A 16,938-nucleotide genomic window follows, 5' to 3' on the forward strand; every position below is an offset into this window, starting at 1 on the left:
TAAAGCAGCCAAATGATGGCCTAGATTTTTTAATCGAGGTTATAAATGCTCTTCAATGTCCACTGATAAGACAGAAACGAAGATGTCTTTATGATTTTTTATTAATAAATACCTTAACAGCACCAATGATATCTTAACATAATCCTGCAATACTGTGCACAGCAGCTGCTTGGGGACTGCTAGTGGAGATGTATTTTCATGTACAGTTGATCATTTTGTCCTTTCATGTTTGCTTGTAAACAAAGTAATCTCTTCCATACTTAACACCTTTCATAAAACGGATCAAATCAATAGCAGATAAGAAGAAAATGCTCTCTTTTGGCTTTAAGGTGACTCAGCAAATGTATAGGAGTGCTACAGTTTAAAACCAGATCGCTGTGGTTCCTTCTAAATGTTTCTTTCTCTTTGCACATACATATGCACACATGCACTGGAAACAAAGACTTTTGGCCACCTTAAAGTTTCCATGTGTCTGAAAGTATATTAGCATTGACATTTTGACAACAAAAACTGGAAAAAAAAGTGTATTCCTATACATCAGTTCTGTACATTAATAAGCATTTATACAAATATAATCCACCAAATATTGGCTTCTACGTACAATTTTGAAATATGGTGATTCATTTGCATTACCTAATCTTCAACAATGCTAGTACTAACATGAACGTTTCAGTTGCTTTAACACCCACAGAGTACGTTTGTTTTACAAGGTGGGTACAGATTTCTCTCGCTGTATATGCAGTTTACTTATGAATAAATTAAGTGGTAAAGTGAAGCTTGAACAACATAGTCTGTGGTGTAGTAACATCAGCAACTGCAAGTTCCTGGCCATCCACAAGCCCCAATTCTGAAACAGAAAGAAAAGTATAAGTACAACAAACCCATGTGATTTGTCTTTTTTTAAAATTAAAAAAAAAGTTCTGAATGCCATTCCCACAAACGATAAATACAATGAAATAAAGTTGCCAACAGCTCACCAGCTGAACTAATTTCATCTAATTCAATATTCATCTAATTCAACCAGGAAACTAATAGACCTTGTCAAGAAATATATAAAACACTAATTAAGTATGTCTAATTTACATCAATTATCAGCTTGCTTTGCTGCAATGTTTTTCTCTGCATCTGCCCATGCTTAACATTTAAGCAATTTGAAGCCCATCCCTGAGCAACCTGAGAAAGGTATACTGCACGTAAAAGGATAATGAAGTGTTTGCATTCTACTGCCCATTGCAAAATAAAGCAAACAGGGATAAAACTGATTGACTTCCTCTTTAGAGCACTATCTTGAAAATCTACACATGACAACTGCGTGATACCTTTTAGTGTCTTGGAAAGATTTGGCCTTGTTCGTTCTTCAATTGAAGCTACTGTCTGAAAAAAAATAAAAAAGACCAAAACATTTCCTTTTCAATTCAGGAAAGTAAATTTCAATAAATAAAGATCATTAAAGACAATTACATGTATTTAGATTACCTGTAAATAAAGTGTTTTATTTCCTCCATACATAGTTGCTGTGATTGCAGGAGATTTCATTTGCCTATATATAAAACATTTTTTTAAAAAACAGATAATCAGGTAGAAATACATTTAGAAATTACCTTTTTGAAACACTAAACTACCAAAAATTATCAAGTAAGTCAGAATAGTTGTACACTTACAGTGAAGCATTATTTGTCAAGTAATCCAAGATCTCCTGCAATTTAGCTGATGGGGAAATCTCTATGTTTTGGGGCAGCTGGCTGCAAGCTGGACAGTTCTCCTACAACAAGGCAGCACAAGAATGCACATTACAATAAATGTGATTTTAGAAATGCTGCTAATAAGTTCTCAAAACTATTTGTGCATCTGTGGGGTTTTTTTAAAGTTTTAGCTCTAGAAATATTAATACTGTTGCAAATAATCATGACAAAACCCAATACCTTGTGAAGTCTGTCACTGTTTACCTGGCTCCCAACAGCAACTAAGTTTTTATGAAGTACAAATTTAATCTATCATAAAATCTGATACTACAAACTTTCAAATCAATTGTGTCATAACCTCTTTTTTGAGAAGATTGGCTTATGAGTCTTCTTAAGACTGCTCATCTTATTTTGTAAACCACGTTTCCCGTATTACAGGGCAAATCTTTAGGATTCACTTTCAAAAAAGTCAAGCACTGTTTTCCTCTGCAGGAGGCATAGCAGAAACACTTGAGATACCAACGTTCCACCAGCAGACACCACAGAAATAGATGTCTGAAGAACCTCCCTATACCAGAAGCTATTTTTCCACATATTAAGAAACTTTAGCTAAACAGGCAAAAATTAAATATGCCATTATATATACCATGCAATAGTTTTTTGTAAACTGATGGGTAGAAGAAAAGGTTTCATTACCAGGACCATCAAGTAAAACTTCTTGATCTGGAGATAAGCAGTCCTGCTACTCTACATGGACAGACTGCCACTGTCATCACTACTAGATCCCAAAACCACTGAAGTTTAAAAAACATTCCTACACACTAAAACCAATACTTTGGAGAAGTAGCAGACTAAAAACATTGTAATTTGTCCTTTTAAAACTTCAGAAAAAATATTCTTTAGTGCTATGGGCCGGGAGTTTCAATACCAGGTTTCAGAAATACACACAGACTACAGAAGTTCAATAAAAATCACAGAAAAAACCCTGTAAGCCTTTAATGGCACTAACCTTTCTTTCAGCTTCAAATGTGTATGTGTATAATCCATCCACATCATTAAACACCAAGTAGTTATTAAGAGGAATGTATGCACTGTAATGACAAATATATTAGTGTTAATACATGTTATTATGTTGGAAATCATATATGTTATTAATAAGAAAATAAATACCTTGTGGCTATTTTAAAAACTTCAGTGGCACAAACAGCTGGAATGAGAAAAAAACACAATTTCTTCACTTTCTAGTTCTATCTCAGACCATTCAGACATCAGTGCACAGAGTTGTATCAGAGAAGTAGTGACCGAAAAAAAAAAAAAAAATCAAATATAACAATTTATAAAGAGCAAAATGAACATCTGAAGGTAGCTGCTAGTTCTATACATTAACACCATAGATTCAGCACTAATCTGAGACTACGTTAAGCTTATATACCATGTTCTCCAATTATTTTTTTTCCCAGTCTCAAATGCTCTTGCTCACTCCTACAATCATACATGATCTTAGAATTTATACAGACACATGAAGTTTCTCTATGGAAAACAGAAATGAGACTGTAAGAATAAATCAGACCCATTTAAAAACTATTATTATCCTTCCTGAGTTCTCAATTGCAAACTGTTGCCTTACAAAATTCTACTCTGTAAAGCAGAAGTGAAATGAGTTCTTTTAGCATACCTGCAATTACTGCATTTGTAGAAGCTACTGCTGGAATAATTCGTTTAACCACCCCTGTAAAAACAAAACACACAGCTTTGTCTTTTCTAAGAAACTATACTGAGAGACAACTTTTAGCCAGAATAATTACAGAAGGATGTACCCAAAGGTACTTTTAAACTTTCCTTTTAAAGGTACTTTTAAACTTTCCATTTCCAGGAATTTCTATAACAATAAAGTATAATGGCATGCTGCTCAAGTACTTTGGCACTTTTTTTAATTTTAGGAATGCATCAAGCATGTTGAGAAAAAGAAGGGATCACACAAAGAGAACTTGTGAACAAATCATAAAAACATTTATTCTGCATTTAGCACTGGAAATGAATTTAAAACTCAGTTCTATTCCTGTTTAACTGGAGAAATGCATGAAGCAAAGATATTTGGTTTTGGTATTCCTTCTGCATGAACAGGCTTGCCAAAATGTACCGGCATCTTCACCCAACTCTCCATGCTGAGCCCATCCAGTCAAACAGCATAGTACATACACTGATTCAAAGCAAGATTTCCTATGCATACAAGTTTGTACATCTGCAACAAGGAGGTTCCCTCTTTTTTCAGGCCTGCTGAAAAGACGGCAAATTCCTAAGTAGTCTGAATTTCCTCCAACTTCTCATTGTTGACTTGTATCCCTTCATACCTCAGAAAACATGCAGAAAACTTTTATCTTTGCCTTCTTTCTGCTATGTACTTTATAATGAACCATCTTCAAATGCTGAAAACTGTGCAGCCATTTGCATGTACATAAATATATTTCATAACTGGAGTTCACATTTATCTGTGCCAAAAAAATACTACCAGAGAAGGCAGTATAAACTGCTGCAAAGAAGACTATCTGCAACACGCTAGGTCGAATCTGAGGAAGATGCACAAAAGAATCTGCCTGCCCTTTTTTAACAGGAAGGCACACACTGGGGTTCAAGTGTGGCATTTCAAGCCCATCATTTCAAATGCATTCTCACTACTACAAGTCAACAAATAGGTAGAAGTTGCCACATACTCTGTGGCATCTCCTGTATGAGATTCTCCACTTCCTTCCTATTTGGTTAGCGTTTAAAATACTGATTAAATGAGTGGCTGCATTCTGCACCTGCATGCGAACAGGGGCATACACAGCAGTAAAGAACAGATGCTATAGGCTTAACCAGCCTAAACTAGCATAAAGTGTTGCTGTTGCTAAAAGAGGCAATCACATTCTTTTGTTCCTACTCTTTGACCCAGCAAAAGTGGTCACAGTGTAATGTAAACCGTGGAGCTGCTCCAGGTTAAAAATAAAATGGCAAAAAGAATGTTCAGTTTTGTTCCCAATAAGTTCCTCCAATTCATGATGAGTGCCTAAACATCTGATTCATCATAAAATATTTGTGCTGGCACAGGAAACAAGCTGCTTGTTTCTGTTTTAAGATGTTAAGGGAGAAAAGAACTATTTCTTTCTCAGCAGAGTTGCCAGCTTAGTCATAACAATTACAAAGAATGCCAATCCAGCCACAAATGTCACAAACTTAAGTGAAATTCGATATCCTTACCTTGGGTGAGTCTGTATGTAACACCTTTAATATTAAATTGTGATGCTCTTTCTAAAGACTTCTGGTAAATCCACTGTATATGTTCAGGGTCATCTCCATCCAACGCAACACCTTCTACAGCAAAGTTCAGAATTTACAGGTAAGTTACAGCTGTAAGAGTTCTTCAGAAATACAGCATTCTTTTTGTCTAAAAAAAATTCCCTTTAATTTGGGTTAAAATGAATATCCCATTACGCTACAAACATCCTAAATTCTAACACACTCTATACACAAAGTATGTTAACTTCACAGATTTATAGAGCTGTTACAGGTTACATTTTGAGTCAGGAAAGACACTGTGCAATATCAGAAACACATGAACAAATACTGAACTGGAGAGTGAGTCCAAGAAGAGAAAATCCATCACCCAGCTCAGAGGAGGCTTAGATTCAATACAACAATGAGCCACATAAGGTTAAAAGGTAGGATTGTTTTATTAAAAGTAGTTGTATATCTAACTCAAAACAAATTAGTTACAAGGAGAAATGTCAGTTTAGCACCAGTGAAATACACTAATTACCTCCAAAAGGCTGCTCCTTGGGCCACTGCAATATCCTGACATACTCAATACAATGCTCTGGTAGTCTGGGCATAGATGCAATAGTACACATGGGAAAATTGACCTGGTGTGGGCAGGGGAATCAAACCAGAAGAAAGCATGTAATACATCATGTATAGAACTAGGAAAAGAAACAAGCAAATCAAGAGAATATAAAAAAAAGAAGTATCACTCGTTGTAATTACCTGCGGCGGATAAAGCTCAAGTGTGCATTCAACACATGCTGTCATACCAGGAATAATCACACGAACATTTCCTTTAAAACCTTCTGTCCCTCCATCTATTAAAGGTATGATGGAACTTGGATCCAGTACACCATCTTCATAATGCAAAAATGACATCTAACAAATAAAGGTAGAGGGTTTTGTTGGGGTTTCTTCATTTTGGGTTTTGAGAGGTTTTTTAAACAAGTTGCAGAAAGAAAAAAAATCCTAAAAATTTTAATCTTGATTAAGATTGAAAGCTTAATATACAATTTATTTTAAGGGTACATAGTGTATAAAACACTTACCTGTCAGTGTGCAGGACTTCATCTACCACCTTCACCCTCCACCTCCTCCTCCCCTTACTCCCCTGATGGATGCTATTATTTCCTTATAGTATACTAGAGTTTGAAGGATTTGGTGTTTTAATTCTTGGTTTGTTGTTTATGTTTGGTTTTTTAAATATTGGTAAATACTCAAGATCATTATTTTATAAGCAAATTCACAATGATAAAACTACCTAGTTCAATGACCAGTTTTCTACTACTTTGTAACAGTGGGGCTCCAAAAGATGACATTTACAAGTAGCACCACGATAAAGAGTGTTTGGCTAATGAAAAAAACAAAAAGTTCACAATGGGAGCATCCAGAGAGACTGTGGAACTTCCCTTCTCATGGTTTTCAAAACCTAACTGCACAAGGCCACAAATAATGTAATCTAACTTTGAAATTACCCCTGCAGGGCACTGCACAAATGTTGGCTAACACTCCTCAAGAAAAAGGCAGGTAAGAGAGCATGGATTTTATCCTGTTCACAAGAATTAAAAAACCACAAACCAAATAGAACGAGAAAGCCGTGAGTTTCAACAGCCCTTATTTCCTTTTAATAACACATTCTATACAAATCTGTTCAATTTTAGTTATCTATACTCAACTAAAAACCAGGCTTTAAAAAGACTGAAGACTTTACCAGCATGCCATTTATCCATCTTCTTGCAATTATAGAGTCCAGCCCACAAACAATAATATGAAACTCTAGAGAAAAAAAAAAATAAATATTTAAAATCTATACTAATGCATACTTCCTAAGACAAGCAAAGTATTCTGTCTGTAAGAATGACAGAGGAACTGAATGTAGTTTAACTATCTCCCCCAGATTACCTACATGACAGTTTTTACTTTTGTCTACTGTTACTTCCAGTATGCTACAGAAGACTAAAGTAATCAGCACTCTAACCACCAGGAAAGGCAGCAAGCAGTAACAACTGCAATGTTCCCCTACAGCACCAGTGGGTGTTTGGCAGGCAAACAAATACCACTTACGTCGATAGAAGCTTTCATCCATGTCTTGAATCTTTTTAAAATATCTGAATGTAAGCCCAGTAAAGGAATATATTTATAGTTTACTGTTTTCTTGCTAACCTAAAGCCAAAATATTATCTAATTTAATAGTACAATTTTTACATGACACTTCTAAAAAAAACCCACCCTAATGTCACTGAAAGATTAAAAATTCCCACAGCTGAAGGTGTAGCATCTGACAAAACAAGTAAGCGACACAGTGTAACAGTCACACACAGAAAAAAGCTCAGCAGGCAAACTATTTACAAAGCTCAAAACATGTGGTATTACCAAGTCCTGTATCAGTAAGTGCTAGTCTATGTTTATAAACTAATGTCTCCTATCAGTGCACAAAACACTCTGGTGAATAAACCTGTAATTCTAGTATCTCAGCAAAAATAAGAATATGGCAGTTGAATAAAAAGGCTCAGTGAAAACACACAAAATGGTTTCTTAAAGCTTAGCCTTCTTTCCCCATGCATATTTCCTGTATGTTAATGCCACTGAGAAAGAATTCTCAATCACCAGCTGAATAAAGCTGTTCTTTATTGTATGAAAAAGATAGGATGGCAGCAAAATACTTTAGATAGTCTTACCACCTACAGTTTTCTAGGTTTTTTTGAAGACTCCGGGGCTACTATTTCTCTCTAAAAGGATACGCTACAACAGCACAGTTGGGAATGCGGCTGTTTAGGAATTCTGCTGCAACTTCTGCTTTTGGTCGACCAACATCCTTCGGTCTGGGAAAACAACCAAGCATTTTGAAATGCATGATTTTAGTAGACTCAATCTTTCCAGACTCTATGCATTGCAATACTGAATTAAGTGACTGTTACTGTAGGACAATTCATTGATATGGATAATTTTAAGGCATCCCTGTAAAGCATCAGATAGGAGAGCTCCAGAGTTATCTAAACATGTCCATGTAACCACAGTTATCAGCACCAAAAAAAAATCCAACAATTTTTCATTTCGCTCAGAAGAAAAAGGTACCAGAAGAACTGGTATCTCAGTCTGTTTGCATTATTCTTTGGTGTCACCTTTTCCATTACTCATTAGCTGTATGTTAATTTTCTTCACACCCAAACTATGACACCACAAATCTCAAAACAAGAAGGAATCACATGCAATGCTTAGCTAATAATCTTTAATGACATCTTGTTCAAGAAAAATAATGAGCATTTTCACATATTTTCTTTAGGTATATTTAAAAAAACAAAAGTTGAATCGTGAAAGTATCACTTACCGAAACAGAAACTGTCGGTTAAGATTAGAAACATCTATAGTATCCATGTCAATGACATGGATCTGTCTAAAGCCAGACAGTGCCTGTGAAAAGAGATAGTCAAATTCATTTTATAGGAAATTAAATGCTTATAGTGTTCCAGAATTCATTCCACATGCCAGAAAAGCAACCTTTGGAGGAACAAACATACTTGCTCTCCATTCCCTGTGCAGACAGGTATCTGGTCATTCTTTGTTAAAAGAACATTGCTGGGTTGCTCATGCTGGTATTTAGACAGATCAAATTAGTAACTTTTCAAAGGTCAAAGACAATGTTCTACTGAATGCAATATTGCTTTAGCCTACCCAATCATAACACAGGGAAGCCAACAGTAGGCTGATCTATAAGGGGAATGTGCAGTATTCCCTCTCAACTGGAGTAAATCAAAAGCATTCACTGGGGAAAAAAATGCAGATTTTGAATAAATACCATAAGCACTTCCTTGCTTGGCAGGATTAGAGAACCAAAAAAAAGGTTTTTTTCTGTAAAATTTTAAGGTTTTGAACATTCACAGTTTTCACAGAATAAATGAGTTCGATATGTCCACCCCCAAAGCACAGTTCAAAATTAGCCAGCGTTCCTCACTGCATTCAATGCTGGAACAGAATGCAAACACAAAAAGTCACCTTGCTATCTAAGAACATACTGAACCTCTGACAGAAGTTCTGCCTGATCTCTCTGTGCATGCAGGCCATCATTAGATTTGACAAAAAACTTCAAAGTAAATTTGTCTTAACGCAGTATTGCAGGTCTGATCTGATAAAGTAAACACATCTGTCATGCATAAAGAAACAACTTGAATTGTGATTAAAGGGAAATAAATGCTGTAAAACACTGGGTTTAGAGAAAGGAAATGTGTTGTGAAGTTCTGAAGTGACTCCAAATAAATGAGTCCTGTACCCTAAGTTTTTTCCTTTAAGACTCCATCTTGCTAAAGACTTCCAAACTTTTCATTTTACATTTTCTGAATAAACAGAGCCATCCCATGCATAATAAGTATTGAAAATGCTGTATTGGGAACTGATTAACAAAGGAACAACAGGACTAAACTATTTCAGAATAGAAATTAATTTCTGTAAGAAAAGCAGCAGGAATTTCTGTATGTTGTATTGGATACCCCTGGCGTTGAACAGTCATTTTGTATCATTGATAAATGTTCAGGTTTTGTTCAATATTATCAAAGCAGGCTGGGAGAGAGCCTGCTAAAGAGAAGAGCAAGCCTGGGACATCACCAACATACAGATTGGAGTCTTTATCAAATTTATATTCGTTGTCCCAAAGACATGAACACATGTGAACAGAATCTAGATTTACTTACAAGCTTATCTTTCTGAAAATGATAAAAATAAATCATGACAAAACCTTTTTGAAGGGATGGGAACTGAGCACATACAGCAGACATACCAAGTCCTTCATCCCATACAAATCCTCCTTCTCTACGAGCTATCAACAGATTGAATTTGTTATATCCCAATAAACCCATAAAATATTAGCTCTGGGCAGAGGTTAAATTCACCAGCACTAAATTCCCAAAGAAAGAAAACTGCCTTGGAGCTGTCATAATCTCTTGAAGTAAAATCCTGCTTAAGCACTGCAGTAACAAACCAGCAACCAGAACAAGAGTGTACACAAGTGCTGGAACTATAAAACCCCTGAGTTAATGGGTCTGACATGCCTAGCTTTACATGAGGCTACTGATTTATCAAGCATCTCAAGCTTGGAGGTAATCTCTGGAAATACTGAAATAGCAGTACATAAATTCTATAGTAAAGTACACCAATGCGTAAGTATTGGTATAAATTAAGGAAAAGAGTTATTTCATAATAAGGTATTAATCCACACATTTTCCATGGAATCCATACATTCTTATTATTAAATAGAAGCATGAAAATGTACGGTATTAGTCTAAACTATCAGACTCAAAGAGGATGGTAACAGGGGTACACTACAATAAATATAAGCATCTGGGAGGATAAAAACCACATTAATAGGATTAAAATCATACAGATTTATTGGGTAAATTTCTGACAGCACATGACCCCATGACTGCATTTTAAATGCCTAAAAATTGCTTTTCAGAACACCCAGGGAAAGAATCCATTATAAACTACCAGTGTATCAAGAAAACTAAAATTACCTTCTGGTAATCTGTACTTCAGGAAAGTACTGCCACATTTCTTCCCTGTTCTTGCACTGTCACCTATTCCTCCTTAGCCACTTCCAGAGAGGATAGCGATAAACTCAATAAAGCTGTCACTACATAGGCTGAATTCAGCAATACAGAAGCAGCTCTGCAGGAGTGTTCAGGCTCTGCAGACTACCCCCTATTTACTGATCTTGAGGAACTGGAAAACCTAAGAGCCACTACTTGGGAAGGCCAAAGAGATTCCACAGACATGAAGGTCACCACAGACACAGTAAGCCTAGCTCTATTAATTTCACAATGAAAGAACATAAATAATTCCAGCAATTCTAACCTCACTTTGAATTAATTCAAAAATGTAAAATAAACTGAAATTAAATTCAACTTTGACTGTTAATACTAAACTTTGTACTGGCTACTTATGGCAGTTTAAAGTATTGCTTTTCATCTGAAAAAATATAATTTAGCCACTTTATCCCAAACAATCCTTCCTTGTATCACTATGAGCATGATTTGTTCCTAGTTTACTTCATTTCTCTAGATTTAGTAATTAGGGAAAATTACCAACATTAGACCATATCTAAGGCCACAAGTGAACTTTTGTCTACAATCCATAAACAGCACCATGTTGTTCCTCATGCCAAGATTTGAGAAGCCAAATAAAGAACATGCAACGTATCAGACTACCACCTTTCAAGCTTATTATCAAGCTGCATTCTTCAAGCTTATTGTCTGTATCATCATGTATTTTATACATTTTGATTAGAACTTAGAAATTTAGTAGCTATATACAGTCAAAAGTGCCAAATTAGCAAAGTAGAAAAGATCATTTCCTCAAGGAAAAAAAAGAAGATTCTAAGAAGCAGAGGGTGAAAACTGAGTAATTACCAGGTTTTTCAGGAGTTCGCATCCTAATCCTCCTGCTCCAATAACTAGTACTTTACATGTGCTTAACAAAAACTCAAGAGCCTGCAGAAAATATAAAACAACAAATTAATACATTAAATAGGAAAAAGTATAATTTGTCCTTTGCTTCATAACCTTTATAAATGTGTTATCATAAATTTTCAGTGCCTAGTAAGTGTCACATAAAACAACTTAGATCAATAAAACAATTTGTGCTTGCAAAAGTGATAACATATTGGACTTTAATCATCTGTTGAGTACATACAGTTCCTAAATCACAACTTACAGAAAAGTAAGAGCTTGTTGATAGTATTTTCTTTATAGTACTTTTGACCATGAAAAAAGCAAGGTCCCCCTTTATTATTATTTAGTTTAAGGAGATAATGTTTTCTTCCTCCAAATATTTTACTGATACATAATACAAAATAAACGTAAAGAAACAGACAACAGGCAACATTGCTGGCCAAAAAGAATTGAAATTTTTAACTATATAACTACTTTCTGTGAACTGTTCTACTAGACTCCAGCCTCGAACTAGCAAATAATGGAACAGTACATTAAAAAGGTAACGGTAAAATACATTCAACTGTAAGCTCTGAAACATAATGTACTGGAAAAGAGAAGTAGTAATTAAAACAGTCTAAATTTTGCTTTTCCTTACTAAACTCCTTTCCCAATTCTCTAAATACTCATATTAACCTTAATTCCTTCTTAAGTATACGAAATTCCTTACTGTATCTAATTACTTTTAAAATATCAGCATTTGTCTCTCCATTTTTATGTGGAACTCAAAAGACAGAACATAATTCATATGTTGCTATATATTTATATATATGCTGACAGCAAGCTTGTAGCTGACAGTGAACAATTTAGAAATACAAGCTTATAAAAAGAATACAGTATGTTCTTCTAGAATCATAATGTTCAACTGATTAAAACATAAGCTTTTCATGCAGTTTTAGTATTCATACACTACTGGTGGTCAATTAATGAAAACGTTTACATTTGTTTGCAAAACACGCTACAGATTCTTTATTTAAAGTAAGTGTTTCTCACTTGAGTGCCTGGTTCGAAATCAGGATGTGTGAATGGTCCAGATCGCTCGAGGAACTTCTTTACATGGTTCCAGCGACCTTCCCAGTCTCCAGTGTCCCCACACCCACCATCAACAGCCATTCTGCACAGAACACAGTAAATTCAGCTGCAAAATCATAAGAGAAAAAGCCATATCTCCAAAATGTTGTTTTTTTCTTTATGTATCTTAAAAATAACAAAATTATTTACCATTCATACAAATGCATCTGCGTATTCTTTATACATATAAGTCATGTGCATGAACATTTGCATGAGTGGGTTTTACGTGTGGAACTAGAAAGCAATAATACAAATATGCATAGAGGGGAAAAAACCCCAGGAGTTTCAATAAATCCCACTGATTTAGTTGTTACTAGTAAAAGTTGACCTGAAGTGAAAAAAGGGTCTACCTTTTTTGCTTTTATTTTCTTCATATTTAAAGAGGACACAGAAAAAGTGATTGTCCCTTTAGGTTTTGAGGGTGATATTTTTTTTCATCAGTCAAGTCTTGTATCCTTTTTTCTGACACTTAAGTTCATAAATCATATTTAGAATTATCAGTATGTAACCACAGTTGTGAGGCACTGAATGAATAACAGTAACATGCCCCAGCGTTGTCTCCTCTGAGTCTTCATTGTAGTTTATTTAAACAAGTGTTAAAAAAAACCCAACGAATCTTGAATGCTTTTCACCCTCAACTGGCACTGTGCAATTTAGAACACCCCCATCTTTCAGTCACCTCCTGAGCCTGTCAGCAGTAGCAGTCTCACTTGAGAAAAGGAATGTTTGCAGTAATCTTCTTTTAATTTTTCAAGACAGTATTTTACATCAAATACTCCACTCCCTTTTTTCTGCTTTTGCAGGTCACTTTTAGTAGTACATAACTATAAATTTAAACTGTTAAGAGACTTACTGGAAAAGTTCAAAATCAGCTCCCTTAAGTAATTTTCTAAGGTAAGAGCATCACCTAAACAGAACAAGCCCTTCCTTAACAGAGTGCACTTCCCTTTTTAAATAGGAGCTCTGCTCAATATATATGAACTATTATGTTCTATGTTAATACAAAACTAAGCTTGTTATAAAAGAGCTTTGCCAATCCCGAGCATGAAAGGTTGTGCCATCAGTGATAAGGAGTGCTATTAGCTTCCTCCTGTGAAGTAATATGAAGAACGCTTGTATCATTAACTGTTGTTGGGTAATGTTTAGAATTTATTATTACTTCCTGTATAGACAGTGAATGCCTTTATCCTCACAGGATTCAGAGGATGGACAACACAGTATGTCCACAGTAACTCTGAGGCAATTAATTTTCCAAAATACTTTCAGTAACAAAGAAAAACAAAGAAGCACATGAATAAATACATCATAATTTGCCTATATTTTGACTGCAGACTGAACTCATTCCTAGTTAACTTGACTTTAGGTAAGTTACTTACAGTGTAAGCAGTTAAACAAGATCTACAAAATGTTTTTGCATTCATAAAGGTCGTTTGACTTCTGACTTGCACTTTTGTATCTCCCTCAGTTTTCACAATTTACATCAAAAATTAGTTTTTAGGAAGGTGTGAATAAATAAAACACTCCCTCCATTGAACCCTGGGCTCATCTGTTGAGGATGTGCATTAAGCACTCACTTAAGCAAATAAAATGGCTCAGTAACGATCACAGTAATTGCTTCTATGGATTACATTATAATTTTTAACTCTTCTGGAAACAAGTGCAGAAGCTATGCTTGGTGACATTAAGAACTTTTTTATTTTCTAATCCTTTTAGACAGTCCACATAAACAGCCATCAAGCAGCAGTACTCTTTTTCTGGTTAGATGTGTATTTTCCTTTGTAAGTGATAAAACAGTAAGATATAGTTTCACTTTTGCAGTTACACTGTAGTTTGGTTTTCTACATGGTTGGACGTTGTGGAGATCTGAAAAACATCAATAACTCAACCTGAGGTTTTATGTTTAACTTCAGAGACTTTTAAAGTGTTTATTTTCATGTTGTTACAGCATTACCAGCTATTTGTATGATTAGAGTTTAACAAAACTCTTACTTATTTCACCAAATGGCTTTAGTTTTATTTAAAATATCAGAACACCACAGTCCTTATGCTGCTTTAGGCCCAGACTTTTCCCTGCCACCTTCACATCTCCAAAGCTCCATGCTTCTGAGGGACATGGCATGCACCCCCTCAATCCAACATGCCCAGAGAATTTTGTGACCCTCACCCCAAGACACACACGCACAGCCTGCGAGTCTACCGCACAGGCAGGCAGCTCTACTTTGTGATCTTTGGGAAAAGGGCCACAAGCAGATGGAAAGGAATAGTTAGGGGATGGAAGCAGATGAGGTTAAAGATTTCTGAGCATTAGTTTTCACGGCCGTTAAGTCAGATGCATAGAATTTAGGGTTTTAATAAGCAGAGGCAACTGTTCTGTAGCCTGAATTTTTAATTTTCAGCCAAAATTTAGTCACCTGCTTCTAGGCTAGAGGCCCTCCCCATGTCCCTGACCGGCAATGCAGCTTTTTCCGCTCCTGTCACAAAGCTCTCCAGCACACCAGCCTTTACTCATGCCAAGCTCCAAGCCCGCAACTCCCGTCCCCACTCCGGGTGAGCCCCTTGGTCCTCTCCCCGGGAGACTCCTCTTCCCCAGTCCTTGGTGCTTAAGCGCCCCTTCGCCTTCCCCCTCCTCACACTGACCCACCTAACACCTTTCCTCCAGCTCCCTCCTCCCGCCCTGGCCCTGGACTGCGCCATCCCCTGCCCGCCTCTCCGCGGGCCGGGCCCCGGGCCGCGCACACACGGTCGCCCCTACCAGCTCCTCTCCCGCGGGCCCCGCAGCCCTGAGCTAACCCGCAGCCTCCTCCCAGCCCACACCTCTCCTGCGGGGCTGCGGCTCGCCCTGACCTACCAGCCGCCCCTCAGCAAGCGCTGCCTGCCCCTGCCCCGGGCCGGGAGCCCGCTCACCCGCAGCCCCGCACTAACCCATCCGCCAGCAGCTCCTCTAGCCTCCTTCTTTTCTTCTCCCTAAAAGAGAGAGAATAAAAGAAGGGTCAGTATCGCGCTACAGAGACCGGGGAGGAGGGAGAGGGGACCCCGGGGCCCACCCGTCCCCGGGAAGCGGGGGAAGGGGCGGCCGAGCACACACATACAGGGCACTTACGGTTCCTCACCATCCGCCATATTTCCCTCTGCTTCCCACAATGCCCCACAGAGCCTCTATGGGCGGCGCATTGCCAGAGCGCCGCCACGGTCGCCGACCTATAGAGTCGGGGACGGGGTGGGATAGAGCGTCCGCCAGGCGAGGCCTCCGCTCGGGGCGCCAGTCTCTATGGCAACAGAGTGGGGCCACAAGCACACACCACACCACACCCCCCCCGCTTCCCCTCCCGCCGCCCGCTGCCCCCGGGCCCTCAAGCACAGACCGGGGACCTGCAGCCGCCCTACCCGCCCGGGCCTTCATGGAGCCCCGGGGCCGTGCCGGGGCCTGGCGGCGCGGGGCAACCCCGGCCGGCGGAGGGGCCCTGCGCCGCCTCCCTCCCTCGCCCCGGAGCGCCTGGCCCCGGGGAGCCGAGGGCTCTCCCTGCGCCCGCCTCCCCGGGGCTTCCTGGGAGCCTCGGACGGCATCCTCAGGGACAGTGTGTGGTGATGGCAGAGCGCTAAACCCGACGGGATGAATAAAGCCGAAACGTGGAGGTGGGATTAGCCTCAGGCTGGTCGCTGCCCGCCAGCCGGGTGGCTCCTCCGCCCGAGCTGTGTTTTCAAATGTTTTTTGTTTTATCAGCACTCCCTGGGCAGGGGCCGGCCTGGCCGTGCCCACAGGCTGGCCTGGGACCACACTTAAACCGGCTTCCACACGCAGGACCCTTCACTCCCCAGAACAAACATGAGGAATGGCATCTAGGCACAGGGCAGGAAGCAGACAAACCGGCTTTAGGGGAGTCACACTTCAGGCCTCAGGCTCCTAAGCTTTAAGAATCAAAATCCTTCGCAGATCGAGCTGCAAGAAGCTGCTGCCAACCTCCAGCAATGCAGCCACAGTCGGTTTGGGGCTGGCCTCCATTTTGGGCAGGGTTTTGTTGCCTGGCATGGAAGTGCAGCAGGCCCAGGGCATTGTACGATACCCTCATGGGCAGCATGTGCTCCAGCTGTTGAGAAATTATTTTACCAAACAATGTTTAACTTTTATTTATCGAGACAGATGAGTGATTAAAGTGTACAGAGAAGATACCCTAACCTTAGAATAGATACACCCTGGCAGAATTGCTCAAACAAGGCAGATAAGAAAGAAAGCTTGGCTGGATAACAAAGTTGGGAAACATCTGAGAAGAAGAAATTGTCCTCAAAAGACTCAAGACTCATGACCATAAAAGAGAAAAAGGAGTAGGGGGGGTAACTCCCCAAATGGCCGTTGGAGACCCCGCACATGTGTAGTGTAGTTTTGCAATGCCAGCATTATGCAAATGTAGTAG

General features: G+C 38.5%; 1 protein-coding gene across 5 annotated transcripts; it reads right to left on the bottom strand.

Annotated features, from left to right (window-relative positions):
• Positions 1 to 511: 511 nt before the first annotated feature.
• UBA3 (ubiquitin like modifier activating enzyme 3) lies at positions 512 to 15,665 on the bottom strand. 5 transcript variants are annotated; one of them, XM_074914386.1, is made up of 18 exons: positions 15,619 to 15,665; positions 15,452 to 15,493; positions 12,452 to 12,572; positions 11,378 to 11,458; positions 8,308 to 8,390; positions 7,721 to 7,801; positions 7,044 to 7,087; positions 6,691 to 6,755; positions 5,703 to 5,858; positions 5,479 to 5,581; positions 4,920 to 5,033; positions 3,358 to 3,411; positions 2,853 to 2,889; positions 2,692 to 2,773; positions 1,662 to 1,762; positions 1,477 to 1,540; positions 1,320 to 1,374; positions 512 to 847 (listed from the first exon to the last, which is right to left on the bottom strand). In XM_074914386.1, the coding sequence occupies exons 3-18, from the start codon at positions 12,569 to 12,571 to the stop codon at positions 759 to 761; spliced, it is 1,329 nt and encodes a 442-aa protein (XP_074770487.1). In that variant the 5' UTR covers position 12,572; positions 15,452 to 15,493; positions 15,619 to 15,665; the 3' UTR covers positions 512 to 758. The 5 variants fall into 5 exon arrangements, with proteins under 5 accessions (XP_074770487.1, XP_074770485.1, XP_074770486.1 ...); XM_074914384.1 differs by having other exon boundaries at positions 15,630 to 15,662; XM_074914385.1 differs by lacking the exon at positions 15,452 to 15,493 and having other exon boundaries at positions 15,630 to 15,660.
• Between the last annotated feature and the right edge of the window lie 1,273 nt (positions 15,666 to 16,938).

This window comes from Athene noctua, chromosome 10 (assembly GCF_965140245.1).
Source record: "Athene noctua chromosome 10, bAthNoc1.hap1.1, whole genome shotgun sequence".
NCBI lineage: Eukaryota > Metazoa > Chordata > Aves > Strigiformes > Strigidae > Athene > Athene noctua.